The sequence below is a fragment of the Rhamphochromis longiceps genome, linkage group LG12, assembly GCF_057381845.1.
Source record: "Rhamphochromis longiceps isolate RC_006_pf linkage group LG12, R_longiceps_female_GT1.1, whole genome shotgun sequence".
Lineage (NCBI taxonomy): Eukaryota > Metazoa > Chordata > Actinopteri > Cichliformes > Cichlidae > Rhamphochromis > Rhamphochromis longiceps.
In genome coordinates, this window is record NC_140568.1 from 16,795,766 (window position 1) to 16,809,631 (window position 13,866).

Consider the following 13,866-nt stretch of genomic DNA (forward strand, 5'->3'; position numbering starts at 1 on the left):
GTAAGAGACACCATACTTTTTAACCCCAGGGTTGATGAGCGAGGACCCCGGAAGTCTTCTCTTCATGGTCATTGCTGGAGCGCTGCTCTGCTGCTGCCAGGGCTCAAACTCTAAAGGAGAACAGTTTTGCATTAATGAAAACGTTTAATTGCCCAATTACCTTTTTAAGCATGACATTTACATGTCTCCTTTTACTGAAAAAGATGGAATACTTCAATGTACATATAAGCACCGGATATAAGATCATTATTGTATTCAGTACTTACCTCAAAATTACCCAACACTAAGAAAATCCCATTTTAAAATCACTTAAAACAGTTTTAATATATTTAGAAGAGATTGCATTACAGCTGAAAATAAATGCAAATTTATTATGATGTTAAAAGAAAATTTGAGCCTCTTTCAAGATTAAAGTTTATTGTGACTGGTAGTCCACACTTGCAGAACCACATCTATGTGTTGGGGTTCTGTACCAGTGGGCCAGTTTCACAAAACATGCAGAACAACTACTCCAGTCAAGGCATAATGGCGAATAAATATTTGTAGTACAGTCAAACTGAGTGTTTGAAACTGTTTACAGATGTCCACGGCAACCATCGTTTATGTGGTTTTGTTTTATTTTTTTCCCCTTACTTCTTCCTCATCATATGAGTTTTCCTTTGGGATGAATAAAGCTTTTCTTATTCATGATGGAGAACAAGGGAAACTTCCAATATGATCCACTATTAACAGGTACACCTGTAGCCCCAAAATCTTACTTTCCTTCTGGTAATTTCCATTGTCTTTACAAAAGATATACCCATTTGACATTTCCCAGGTATTTTGGTTGCAGCAAAAAATTATTATGGATTTCACAACAGATCACAACATGATCTGTTGTACAGCCTCTTGTAATTTAATTTTACACATGAAAATGAAGAGCAGCATCTCCTGATCCAAGGCAACTTCAGCTACCATAACCATACTGGATTACACATACGGGAAGCTTCTGTTGTGGTTTAATCATGTTTCTAACCTGCAGAGTGTCCTGCTTTACATTCCTGACTGAAAGCATGCATCAATGGAATCATTTATGAGCAAACATCCATTAGGTTGTATAGAAAAGTTGGCCACAGCCAGTGTGACATCACATTTAGATTTTGAATCCTTGGTATTGGAGATGGCCAATGGTTATTTGAAGCCAAGAGCCATTTCACAAATGTATACCTGTGGGCCGTCTTTGGTTTTTCACTGGACTGGCTGAGGGGGGTCCACTTGAGGGGCCACCTGTGAGGGGACATGTTACAGTCAGTACTGATCTAAAAGGAAGTTAGTTTTAATTCTGCATAAAATGAGTCACAACTACAAAGTGAATTCACTGTCAAGCTGTGTGAGGCTGTCAGCCATCGTGAACAGCAGCTCCCTCAACTTGTCTGTGGCCTGTGGACCTTCCAGTCTGGACAGAGTTACACTCAGGTCTCCTGGACTGGATCCCAAACGCAGCTCTGCACCAACCTCATGCACGGAAACAGACACATCTCCACTATTGCAGGATGCCCTGAGGAAAATAGAGATATATTCAGCCTCACTTACCTGACCACAGCTTTTTATAGTTCCATGCAAGAAGTGATGCATGCAGGAGTTGAGTGTGGTCTCACCTGAGTTTTAAGACATAATCCTCTGTAGATTTTAAGGCAAACCGCTGCCCCTGAACACACAGGGAAGACAGAAATTATGACAGTATACTGAGTGAATGAGAAGAAACCCAGAATACTTACAAGGTGCTTCAGACTGTCCTTAGTGTACTCCACACTCCAGACATTTGCAGCATCTGTCAGACTACAGCACACGATGTTTTAGTGCGCATGTGTGCCTAAACTAATGCGCTCACCGTCAGACTTTCACTGTCAGTTAAAACTAAATTTTATACCACCGGGGGAAAGGCCGTAACATCAACAAACTACTAATACTTCCATTTCCTAGCTTATGTCCAAGTACAAACGTATTTTTCCGAATAAAACAGATTTAATTTCAAATGAACTCCGGCTAATAACAACATCTGACTCACCAGACACTAAGCATTCCGTCTTTCCTGCGAGTGTAACAAAGGAATTTAGATTGGCTTGTTTTATCCAACACGGTACAATAGGAATTTACACTAACATCCATGTCTCCACTGTGGTTCACAGAAGAACAAAAGAAAAACAAGCGTATGCCTCTTGCACTCTTGCAAGAGTACACCGTTTCATAGCATGAGTGCCAGACACCTTTGACAAGCGCCATCTTCTGGCTTGGAATGGTTACTTCACTGGCTTGCAGACTACGGGGACCTCTCCCTCTCGATGTAATCGGCATACCAATTGTTGAATGGAGGAGTAAAGATCTATACTTCTGTTCCTGAATCCAGAGCACACACTCAATAGCGGTTTTAGATACGGGCGACACGGGCGGTTGCCCGGGGCGTAGGGTTGCCAACCGTCACTTAAAAAACGGAATCGTCCCGTATTTAGAAACAAAAGTACACGTCCCGTATTGAGCTAATAAGGGACGCACTTTGTCCCGTAATACAGTGAGAATCAAAAGTAGTCTATAAATGTTTATGGAATTAACGCTTTGTTTGAAAACATAATTCCCAGCCCCTCTCCTGCTTTGTGACCAATGAGCTGACAGCACACTTATGACAATTCGAGTATGACAATTCAGATTACCGCTCATCTCATTGGTCGAGGAAAGGTCGCTTACGGAGAAAATACCGGAAGACAACAGATGACCACAACAAGAAGCATGGCCAACAGGGAAACAAACGCCGTCACTGCGGTGCAAGTCTCGGACGACAGTACACCTAAAGCTGGGCAGACACTGTGCGATTTTTTCAGTCGCGTTATTCAGCTCCTGCTCAAACTGCACGATTGACTCGCAGGGGTTAGAAGTTGGTAGGTCACGATGCAGGTCTCACACTATACCGCCCGATGCTCTGATGCGACCTGAGTGCTCACACTGTGCGTCCATAAAATTAAGGTTATAACAGAAAATCTGTCGCTCGCTCTCTCTGTCTCTCACTCACACAGACACACCACCACCATCAACTTTGCTAAATTGCTAATGAAAAACATGATCAGGCAGCTGTGATTTAGCAGCTATGTAGATCCAACTATTTTCACGGTTGTTGTGGTCGTGATAATTTTGTGAGGCCACATCGAAAAGGCTCGGATGAGCTTTTCAAAGTTCTACAAGTTGTGCCTCCATCGCTTGGGTCCAGATCACACGCTGCACAGCCGTGCTGCTCCGTCTTTTTCACGGCGTTTACGTGTTTGCGCGCGAGCAGTGTGAGCGCCTGTGGTGACACCTTCACGAGCGATTGATGATCGGGAGCTGGTCGTGAGGTGTTAATCACTTCTCGTTACCCCACGTATACTACACGATGAAGGCCAAAATCGGTCCGATCACTCAAAAATCGGCTCAAAATGGGCCTAAAACCGCACAGTGTGAGCCCAGCGTTAGAGCAGCAATGTTTGTTCCCCTCAGAGAAAGGGAAGAATGGGAAAAGGAAAACACCTGGCTGGAAAAAGTTAATATGGGCATGTGCAGTGAATATCAGCGCTATGTGGCCAGAAGTGTGATAATATAATTTATTTTGTGTAATAAACGACTGCAAGGATGGATGATTACAACAAATAGATGACTAATACATAAAAGTAATTGTTCTATCCTTATTGTGCGTCCCTTTGCCCAACTTGACAGACAGCTAACGGTTTCAATGAACATTGGAGGCGGAAGTAAGTTTAAGGCTTTTTACTTCGTCAGTAGTTCAATGATTGACATCCTTTTCTTCCCGTAAAACTAAAAACAAACACAAAGTAAATGTCACAAGATGTCTTTTCCTCTTTACACACACTTCTAGGATATGAACTATACTGTTATATAGTATGTGTAATCAACAGCGACTCAGTATTGATCACAATACAACTTAGCGAGTTTAGCTTCCTCAAAGATAAACATAGCACATGAAATAACTGGTTTCTAAACAAATCTATGTAATAGAAATGCACCAAATAAACTTGTAAACATGTTGTACATTAATACTCACAAGCAATAACTCTCCAAGGCAGAAACGTTTTAAAGAGCAACAACATATTCTGCAGGCTAACAAGCGACCAGCTTCCTGTTTCCTCTACCCACAGGAACACAGAAAAACCCCACCAAAATAAAAGCTGGTGAGTATTTCCACTATGACCAGCAGAGGGTGCTGAAGAGAAAGAACCTATGCATGTCATAACACTCCCCGTCTGGTATTGTAAAATACCATTATGAACCAACTGAAACATCATAAACTGCAAGATTTTACAGATTATATCTGAATACAATGTTTACCATCATGACACACATACTTCTCAGTCCTTTGGGGACATCAATAACACTGTCTCTGACACAGGTCTCAGGTAAGTATTAATAGTTCCATTTCTCGAGACCCTCACTTCAATCTTCCTGACCCTGCCATCCTTATCCGGGAAGATCTGGTTGACAAGTCCCATTGGCCATTCATTCCGCCTCGCTTGTGCGTCTTTGATGAGCACCAAATCTCCCACCTTGAGGTTTGTATGGTTACGTTGCCACTTGTTCCGGCTTTGCAGTGTCCCTAAGTACTCCCGTCTCCATCTGGTCCAAAATGTGTTTGCAAGGTGTTGAACTTGCCTCCACTGCTGTCGATGGAGATCCTTCTCAATAAAACTTCCCGGAGGGGGAAGAGGAGTGCACACCTTCTGAGTGAGAAGCATGGAAGGTGTCAACAGGAAGGGTGTGTCAGGATCTGTTGTGATAGGAGACAAAGGTCTAGCATTAATGATGGCTGTTACCTCTGCCATTAGAGTAGAAAGCACCTCATGTGTCAAGTGAGAGTGCGGGGTTTGGAGAAGCATTGCATCCAGGATACGTCGGGACAATCCTATCATACGTTCCCAGCTTCCTCCCATATGAGAAGAGTGAGGTGGATTAAAGATCCAGGTGCATCCCTCTTCTCCCAGGTATGTTTTAATGCTTGACACGTCGGGATCTGTCAGTGTGAAACCTAGCTCCCGGCAAGCACCAACGAAATTAGTCCCACAATCGGATCGAATCTGCTTAACAGGCCCTCTCAAACTGAAGAATCGACGCAGGGAATTGATGAAACTTGATGCGTCCATCGACTCAATCAGTTCAATGTGCACAGCACGTGTGCTAAGACACGTAAAAAGAACAGCCCACCTTCTGCTATTTGCCTGGCCTCCTCTTGTGCGCCTTGTGACCACAGACCAAGGGCCAAATACATCCAAACCCACGAAGGTGAAAGGAGGTTCGGTGCTGATACGATCAGAAGGCAGATCTGCCATTCTTTGCTCAGTTGCTTTCTTCCTAAGTCTGTTGCAGGTGATACAGTTGTGGATAATCTGTTTGATTAGCCTCCTTGCTCCTGTAATCCAATATCCAGCAGTACGGACTGCACCTTCTGTGAACACCCGTCCCTGATGCATTACTCGCTGGTGATGGTGTTCTACTATCAACTTGGCAACATGGCTACCACCTGGAATAATGAGAGGATGTTTCTCCTTGTAGTCGATGTTGGCGTGTTTGAGCCTTCCACCTATCCTCAAGAGTCCTTGATCATCACAGTAGGGACTGAGTTTTTGTAAAGAGCTGTGTTTTGGTATGTCTTTACCATTAGCAATACAGGCAAGTTCCTCCTTAAACATTTCCTTCTGCACACTTTTGATGACGACAATCTCAGCCTTTGTCAGTTCCTCTGCTGTGCGAGACTGTTTGCAATGATGCCATGAACTGCAAGAGGGACCTTCATCTTTGCTCTTGAAGACCTTTGCAATATGAATGAGCAAACTAAGGGCCTTGAGGAGTTTCTTCAAAGAGGAAAAACGTCTGAACCTTTGCGATCCAAGCAGAGACCCATCATTACTCGTGTGAGTGACAAAGCTGCGTATTTCATCATCCAACTCGGGGTCCACAAGGTCATAGGTTTCAGCTTCTCTTGTAACACTAGCTTGTAACAAGAAGGCAGGTCCTTTAAGCCAGGCACTGTCACCAAGCATGGCGGCAGGCACCGAGCGTGTGCCTATGTCAGCAGGGTTAGAGCTCGTAGGGACATAGTGCCATTGTTTTGGTTCTGAAATCCTCCTGATTCGCTGCACCCTGTTGCCAACATATACATAGAACCTCTTCGTCTGGTTGCTTATATAGCCTAAAACCACACGACTGTCTGTGTAGAATTCAACTGCCTCAAGATTTAGGTCCAGTTCACTTGTGATGACTTCAGCAAGCTCTGCAGCTAAAACAGCAGCTCCCAATTCCAGTCTTGGAATTGTATGAGCAGATTGTGGGGCCAATTTTGCTTTCCCTAGAACGAAGCCCACCTTATGGTTCTGATTTTCGCCAGTGGTCTTTAGGAAAGCAACTGCTGCAATGGCTTTAGTGGAGGCATCTGAAAAGATGTGTAACTCTTTTCTGATTGCTGTTGACATCGTAGCAGAAGCGTAGGTCCTTGGAATATGTACATTCTTGAGATCGACAAGAGATTCTTTCCATGTATCCCACTCGGCCTCCCTTTCTCTAGGCAGTGGAGTGTCCCAGTCTAGGGCCTCACTTGAAAGTTCTCTCAGCAGCATCTTTCCCTGGATTGTAACCGGTGAAGCAAATCCTAAGGGATCAAAAAGACCATTGATTGTAGCTAAGACACCTCGCTTTGTAAAGGGCTTCACTGTCTCTGCTACTCGAAAGGCATTTTTCCTTTCCAGTTCACAATCAATTCTACCCCCTGGTCAAAAATATGTATAAGAAAATTGGCCTAATATAATATTATTTATAAACATACCTGTCCACTGATTGTCCAGTTAATTGCATAAGTACAAGGAGGCAGGACCTCACAGCAGAAGTATACTCCATAATGTGTTGTACATTATTATATGTATATTATATGTATTTTTTATCTATTGTATTTAACAACACCAAGAAGCTACAAGCAAAGAAAGACCACACCATGGCACATGTTTAAACAAGGAAAGTTTATTGATGAAAATTATTTATTTAACAAAAAAACATAATTTTTTCATCCCAAATAAGTAAGTTCAAAGCAACACAATGGTGGCCCAATATCAGACAGAATTGTGAACTCTGGGTGGCACGGTGGTTAGCACTGTTGCCGCACAGCAAGAAGGTCCTGAGTTCAATTCCACCATCAGGCCGGGGTCTTTCTGTGTGGAGTTTGCATGTTCTCCCCGTGTTTGCGTGGGTTCTCTCCGGGTACTCCGGCTTCCTCCCACCGTCCAAAGACATGCAGCTTGTGGGGATAGGTTAATTGATTAATCCAAATTGTCACTAGGTGTGAATGTGAGTGTGAATGGTTGTCTGTCCCTATGTGTTAGCCCTGCGACAGACTGGCGACCTGTCCAGGGTGTACCCCGCCTTTCGCGCTATGACAGCTGGGATAGGCTCCAGCGCCCCCCGCGACCCTGAAAAGGATAAGCGGAAGCGAATGGATGGATGGATGAATTGTGAACTCTGTTCTGTGGAATGGGCAATCATAATGGAAAAAAATCAAAGGAGTGAAAGGGTTTGACCCTTACAAGCACACAGAGTGGACAAAATACGTTAGCGTGCTGCCCAACTTTCACCACGCTCATATTTATAATTATACGGTTCTTGGAGTGAGTGCATACACTCATGAAGTTTAGTAACTTCAGGTCACTGCAACAAGCCGACGGATGGGTACAGGACCTTGAAATGCACCATGTAGAACGAAAGACCATTGTACATATCACAAGTTTACCAGTCTCACAAATAGTCTTCATAAATACACATTCGTTAACCATTTATTAATAGGACCCTTGGTAGGCCCTTAAAAAATGCACCCTCTAAAGGCCCTAATGGACCAAAACGTCCACCCCCCAAAAAGTGCAATAAAAAGATTATATATTCATATTTTTTTCCACTTTAAATTGGTCAGTCTTTTAAAACTACTTCTCCCTGAAATATTCATATAAAGTTTTAATTACATTTTCGTTGTTTTAACCCTTTAAATCCCAGGTTTATTACATGAGCGCCCTGTTTTTTTAGGCCCAAAAAACAAAAAAACTTAATATTTTCAAAAAAAAACATTTGAAGTAATATTCGTTTGTTATTATAATTAGGCCTTTGGATGGACTAAAGATTGGCACCAACAGTCATTTCGATCGCCTTTTATTTTTTTTGTAGGAGCGCATTTCATAAAATGCACACACTATCGGTCCTAATCGACCACACCCAAAAAAGTGCTATAAAAATTTTATATATTAATATTTTATTCCACTTTAAATTAGCCAATCTTTTAGACCTACTTCTCCTTGAAATATTCATGTCAAGTTTTAATTACATTTCGCGGATTTTAACCCTTTATATCCCGGTTTCGTCACATGAGCGCACTGCTTTTTTTGCCCCAAAAAACATAAAACTTGAATATTTTCCAAAAAAAACATTTGAGGTAATATTCAATTGTTATTATAATTAGGCCTTTAGATGGACTAAAGATTGGCACCAACAGTCATTTCGATCGCCTTTTTTTTTTTTTTTCAGGACCAGAAAATGGTCTCCAGACGGCAAATGCTCCTCCTCTAGGCCGAAAAAAGTGCATGTTCCCGGGGTAAGTCGCGACGATGACCGGGGCACGATGACCGGGGACTCCTTTTTCCAGCACACACGTTCGATACCACGTGACAAAAAATACGTCATTTCCTGTTGACTAAAAAAAAAAAAAGCACCCTCTCATGGTCCTAGGGACCGAAAATGGTCCCGCCAGATCAGCGGGCGAAGCCGCTGCTGCACGCCGGAAATGAGGCTTCGTTTCCCGCAGGTCTGTTACGGCAGCCCGCTGTTTTCCAGCCCGGGGTCAAATGTGGAGCAAGGGCGCCACCCGGTGGACAAATAAAAAAATTACAACTCTAAGGCCAATAGACCAAAACGAGACGGAGACATAAGTAATCACCAGGACATTAACGGTAATAATTCTGCAGTGAAAAATAGCGTTTATAATGGAAGTCAATGGGACGAAAACGTCCACTAGGGCTCTAAGAGGATGTGTATTGTTAGCTTAGCCACTGAAGCTAATTTAAGGAAGTCAGACTTGAATTTTGAAATAAAATTATACCAAACTTTTTTTGGAGAATTTGGCTATATTCAATTAAACACAGTGCAAATGGCTTGGAATCGAAAAATGCAAAAGCCACAAAAGGTCCCCAGGGCCTTTCAGGTGTTAAGCTCAACGGCAATTAATTAGTAGTGGAAATAATTTCTGGTTCGCATTACAGAAATGTAGCAGTGACAATAATATTGTATGCTGTAATCGTACTGGGCAATTAGTGATACAAAAAAAACCTGTTTTATCCTGTGAATAAAAGTATGTTTTTGTCAATGTACCATGGTAATAACAGAAGTGAAACACAATATTGTGTCAGGACAATTCACTATTTATGCACAATAAACAAAGGAGCATAGCGTGACAATTTCTGTTCAGCGCCAGACTTGCTTGTAACCTATATCACCAATTATGTTAAGAAAAATGATGTATTAACTACTACAAAACACCTTTGTGGAAATGCTTGGAGCAGACTAACATATGAGCTGGAGTGTTCTGGGATGTTATATTTGGTCTTCGAATGGCTGCAATCCAGTCGCCTCTTTGTTACTTCGGAAACATGGCTTGAACAATTTCTCTTCAACGACGTAATCCGATAACAACCGATCTCTTTACCCGTCAGCTTCCCGTGGCTGTCATGCGACCGGCTATTGCAGTTAATAATACAACAGCTTCTTGCCATTTTTTTTCTTTTTATCGCTGTGTAATGTAATTTCAATTGAAAGCCTGCGTGCGCTAGTACCTCTTGCCACGAGTTCCCAGAATCCTTTGCGGTTTTACCCCTGAATGATGTCACATTTTCAATCTCTATTCATTCACTCTCACATTCACACTGGTGGAGGTAAGCTACAGTGGTACCCATAGCTGTCCTGGGGCAGACTGACAGAAGCGAGGCTGCCATATCGCGCTATCGGCCCCTCTAGCCATCACCAGTAGGCGGTAGGTGAAGTGTCTGGCCCAAGGACACAATGAGCGAGACTGTCCAGCAACCTTCCGATTACAAGACAAACTGCCAATTCTTGAACCACGATCGCCCTTTTTGAACTTGGTTTATTGGAAATTACCCTACACTGCATACTTTAAATCTCACTGCGCATCTGTCATTCTCCTTTGCAGACCCCTTTGTGTAACCCACCTCCTCCCCATCTCCAACTCTCTTTTTTTAACAATATTTTTAGTCATTTATTTTCACAAACAACCCATAATTACATAATATGATATGGTGTAAAATTCACAGCAATGAAAAACAAAAAAAAGGAACAAACAAACCGAAAACCAAACACACAACACCAGCTCAGATCCATCTTAACAATACAATACCTGTGGTTCCAATAGTATGCAGTTCGAACACTCAAGGAAATCCTTGTAGTAAAATATTAGAGACATCGGGTTATACATGATTCACGTATGGTTCACAGACCTTAAAGAATTGGTCTGTTTTTGAGTGTAATATACTCCAATGCTCCTCTTTGCCAGCCTTTAACAGTTGGTGCGTTTTCATTAATCCACTGCAGTTTGAATATTCTTCCTCGCAGCTTAGGTGAGAATACAATACAACCTCCTATTAGTCTTGGATATTAAATGCTGGCTCATGAGATGACACATGTTCTCAGACAAATCATACATGACCCAGCAGTTTTCAAAGAATGCAAACTTTGTTATTACAACAGCTGCCAGAAAAGAAACTGGTTGATCTTGATCGGTGGTCATTGCTCTCTCTCTCTGGATTTTAACTAGCTAGTACTGCTGGCTATTTTTCTAAGCCAAGATGATCTTAAAAGAGATGCTAGCATTAGCCATGTTAGTCCGTTACCTTCAACAGATGGTCAGGCTGTCCACAGGTGCACACGTGGAGTTTCAACTGCATAGTCCCTTCATCCTTCATATATCTGTGTTAGAAAGAGTGTAAATACTGAGGTCCAATGGTCTTTGTACATACAAAATTCAGTAGTAATTAGGACTTTTTTTCTAGGCATTCGTTAAAAATATATACCTTATTTATTTTATACCAATTAAAGGGATAGCTCAGTAGGTAGAGTGGTGGCCCCATGATCGGAAGGTCGGGGGTTCGACTCCACTGAACGGCTACCCTTAGGTACCCCAGAGCTAGGTACCGTCCCTACACACTGCTCCCCGGGCGCTGCATTGGTGGCTGCCCACCGCTTCACTGGGTGAATGGGTTAAATGCAGAGGAACTATTTCCCTATGGGGACAAACACATACACATTACAATACAATACACATTACATTACAATACTACACTAGTAATGGCTTTAGACTTCCATGTGTGAAACTCTTACTAGTTTAGTCACACTGCTTGCGTAGAAACCTAGACTTGCAATGATTTGAAGTTGTGAAAGCTCAACTGGATTTATGACATGTTCATTTAGTTCTGCCATAGTGCCTTCTATATGGCATGACATCCTACTTTTGAAATAAATAGCATGCTACAAATTCTTCATAATCTGCAAATTTTCTTCTCATTTCTCAATTTACATGAAATTTTTATTTATTTATTTATTTATTTTTTTTTTGGATGCACTCGGATGTGTGGATCCAACTTGATTTTTTCCAAAACACAAGGCCCTACTTTCATCGAGTTCATTCAGAGTTTAACTGAAACATTTGGCACGGTGTTTTCGTCAGTCTGTTTGAGTTTCACATCACTTTTCCACAGAAATCACTGGTGATAATTTGAAATGGGGACACATACTGACAATACAAAAGCAATTGCTCTGGGATGTAGATTACATCCCAGAGCAATAGATTATGTGAATGTAAAGTTGTGACTTAGCATTCTTGTAGTTTCCTAGCTAACTAGAGACTGTGTGGGTTTGTATACAGTATACAAGTGGAAACATTATACAATATTTGAATGAATGAAGAAAAGTGCATATACTGTTAGCATGGAGTAATAAGTTGATTTTAACAAAATTAAAGAAACATTTTAACAGCTATTTAATACATTAAAATACCCTTTCCTTTAATGGTGGGCATTTATAAAACAATGTCTATTCTTGACTACCCACTATAAGTCATGATTAGACTTTGTATGTCAGTTACACATGCTTTATGGAACATGCATGTTGTCCATCAGCAATTAAATGCACAGCTCATTTATACTCAAAGATTCTCTCTCTTAAAAACAATTGTCATTTCAGTTGCTCATAACTGGACTCATTTTAAAGGGCTTGCGGAAAGGGAGTCATGATTGTTCGGGTTTTCTCTGCTTTCTTTATTATATTCTCATATTTATTATTATTTAATAATATCATTTATTATTGTATATACAATAATAAATTATATTATTGTGCTTTCTTTATAATAGAAAGCACCTTGAATAATTTTGATTTGGTACTACTTAAATAAAATAAAATTGAATTGATCTGAGCTGTCCTACCACGATTACCTTCCTCACCCAATCACTAACTCAGTCAAACTATATACTGTTACCATCCATCTGGCCTGTGTTGCTTGCAATCTGTTTGTAACCTTTTTAGTGTCTGCCTTCAGTCTTTTAAAATAACAATTGTATTAAAAAGTACAACATAAACACATACAATCATAAAACCTTTTCCCTTAACATTAAAGTTACCTAAGTGAGAAAGTCAGGGAGAGCTCAACAGGTTTGTGCAAGTTTATGCTTGGAATCCCACCATGCACTTAGAAATGTGGAAAAGCCCTCTTTTGCTGTGTGCAAACAATTCAATTTTCAGTATAACAAGTTATAATTTATTTTCCTCATTGACCTCTGTTTGGACAATATCAGAAAGAACAGTGCCCTGAGGCACCTGTTGTTGTTTTCTTTTGTTGTTCCAAAGCTATGGGTGAAGTCTATGATTCTGGGAAATGGGCTTTGTAGAGGGGAAAAAGAAGAAGAAGAAGAAAGTGAAAGCATTCTGGAAAGTGAAATTAATGTTGCAAAACACCTCTTGGGGGTGGGACCACTTGTGCAGGCAGCGTGCTGCTTACTTCACAGCATCAGGAGCCATACTCAAGACAGAAACGGTGAACAGCGGATCTGCCATACAGCCACAACTATGAACTCAGTCACTGCCTTCATTGCCTGCCTGCTTATCCTAGGTGCACAAGGTACTGTGAAAAAATTTTTTTTTTCCTTCTTTGTTTCTTTTTTTCCCCTTCATCCTGTTTATGGATATTTTGGCTGCTGATCAACGGGTAATGCTCTTGTCTTTTCCTACACAGGACAACCAGCCAGCAAATCTAATAAATGCAAGTGTTACAGTTACATTGGCAGGATCAGCCCAAAGCTCATCAAGGCTGAGCCAGTGATACACTACCCAAGTATCTTCTGTCCACATACAGAAATCATGTGAGTCCACAAGATCATCTGAGGCATGATTCTGCTGTGTTCTCCAGCTCCTTTCTAATACACCTCTTTTTAAAAAATCTTTCAGTGTTACCACAAAAGCAGATATGAAGAGGTGTGTGAGTCCAGAGTCCCCACTTGGACGACACATTCTAAAAAATCGTACTTACTAAAACTTACTAAAAAAAGTAAGTCAGAATGACACGCACGCACAACTCTGTGTGAAGATGACAAACTAAAGGTCTGTGTTGCTTGTCACTGATAATCTCACTTGTTTCTTCAGGCAAGGGAGGAATGGAGCTGTAAAGATCACGACTGCTGGTCAGAGTACTGCTGCGATTTAAACAATACACTGCACAACCTACAAGCTGCACTCGTGACACATGGTTGTTGAACTAGAAGAACT

General features: G+C 41.4%; 1 protein-coding gene across 7 annotated transcripts in view; it reads right to left on the reverse strand.

Annotated features, from left to right (window-relative positions):
* Positions 1–13,866, reverse strand: part of paxx (PAXX non-homologous end joining factor) — a 28,435-nt gene that overhangs the window by 327 nt on the left and 14,242 nt on the right. For 3 of the 7 annotated variants that reach the window (XR_014914032.1, XR_014914030.1, XR_014914029.1), the window contains exons 2-5: positions 11,124–11,333; positions 10,944–11,019; positions 4,067–7,300; positions 3,790–3,819 (exon numbers count right to left, since the gene is read on the reverse strand). Coding sequence is in view for 1 of the 7 variants with exons in the window: in XM_085424986.1 (XP_085281112.1) it covers positions 17–110; positions 1,207–1,266; positions 1,359–1,537; positions 1,638–1,687; positions 1,758–1,818; positions 2,048–2,334 (731 nt within the window). In the remaining 6 variants the exon portion in view is untranslated. Of the gene's footprint in view, positions 1–16; positions 111–1,206; positions 1,267–1,358; positions 1,538–1,637; positions 1,688–1,757; positions 1,819–2,047; positions 3,747–3,775; positions 3,820–4,066; positions 7,301–10,943; positions 11,020–11,123; positions 13,481–13,866 lie in introns of those variants that run through there. The other 4 variants (XM_085424986.1, XR_014914028.1, XR_014914027.1 and 1 more) reach the window with 4 other exon arrangements.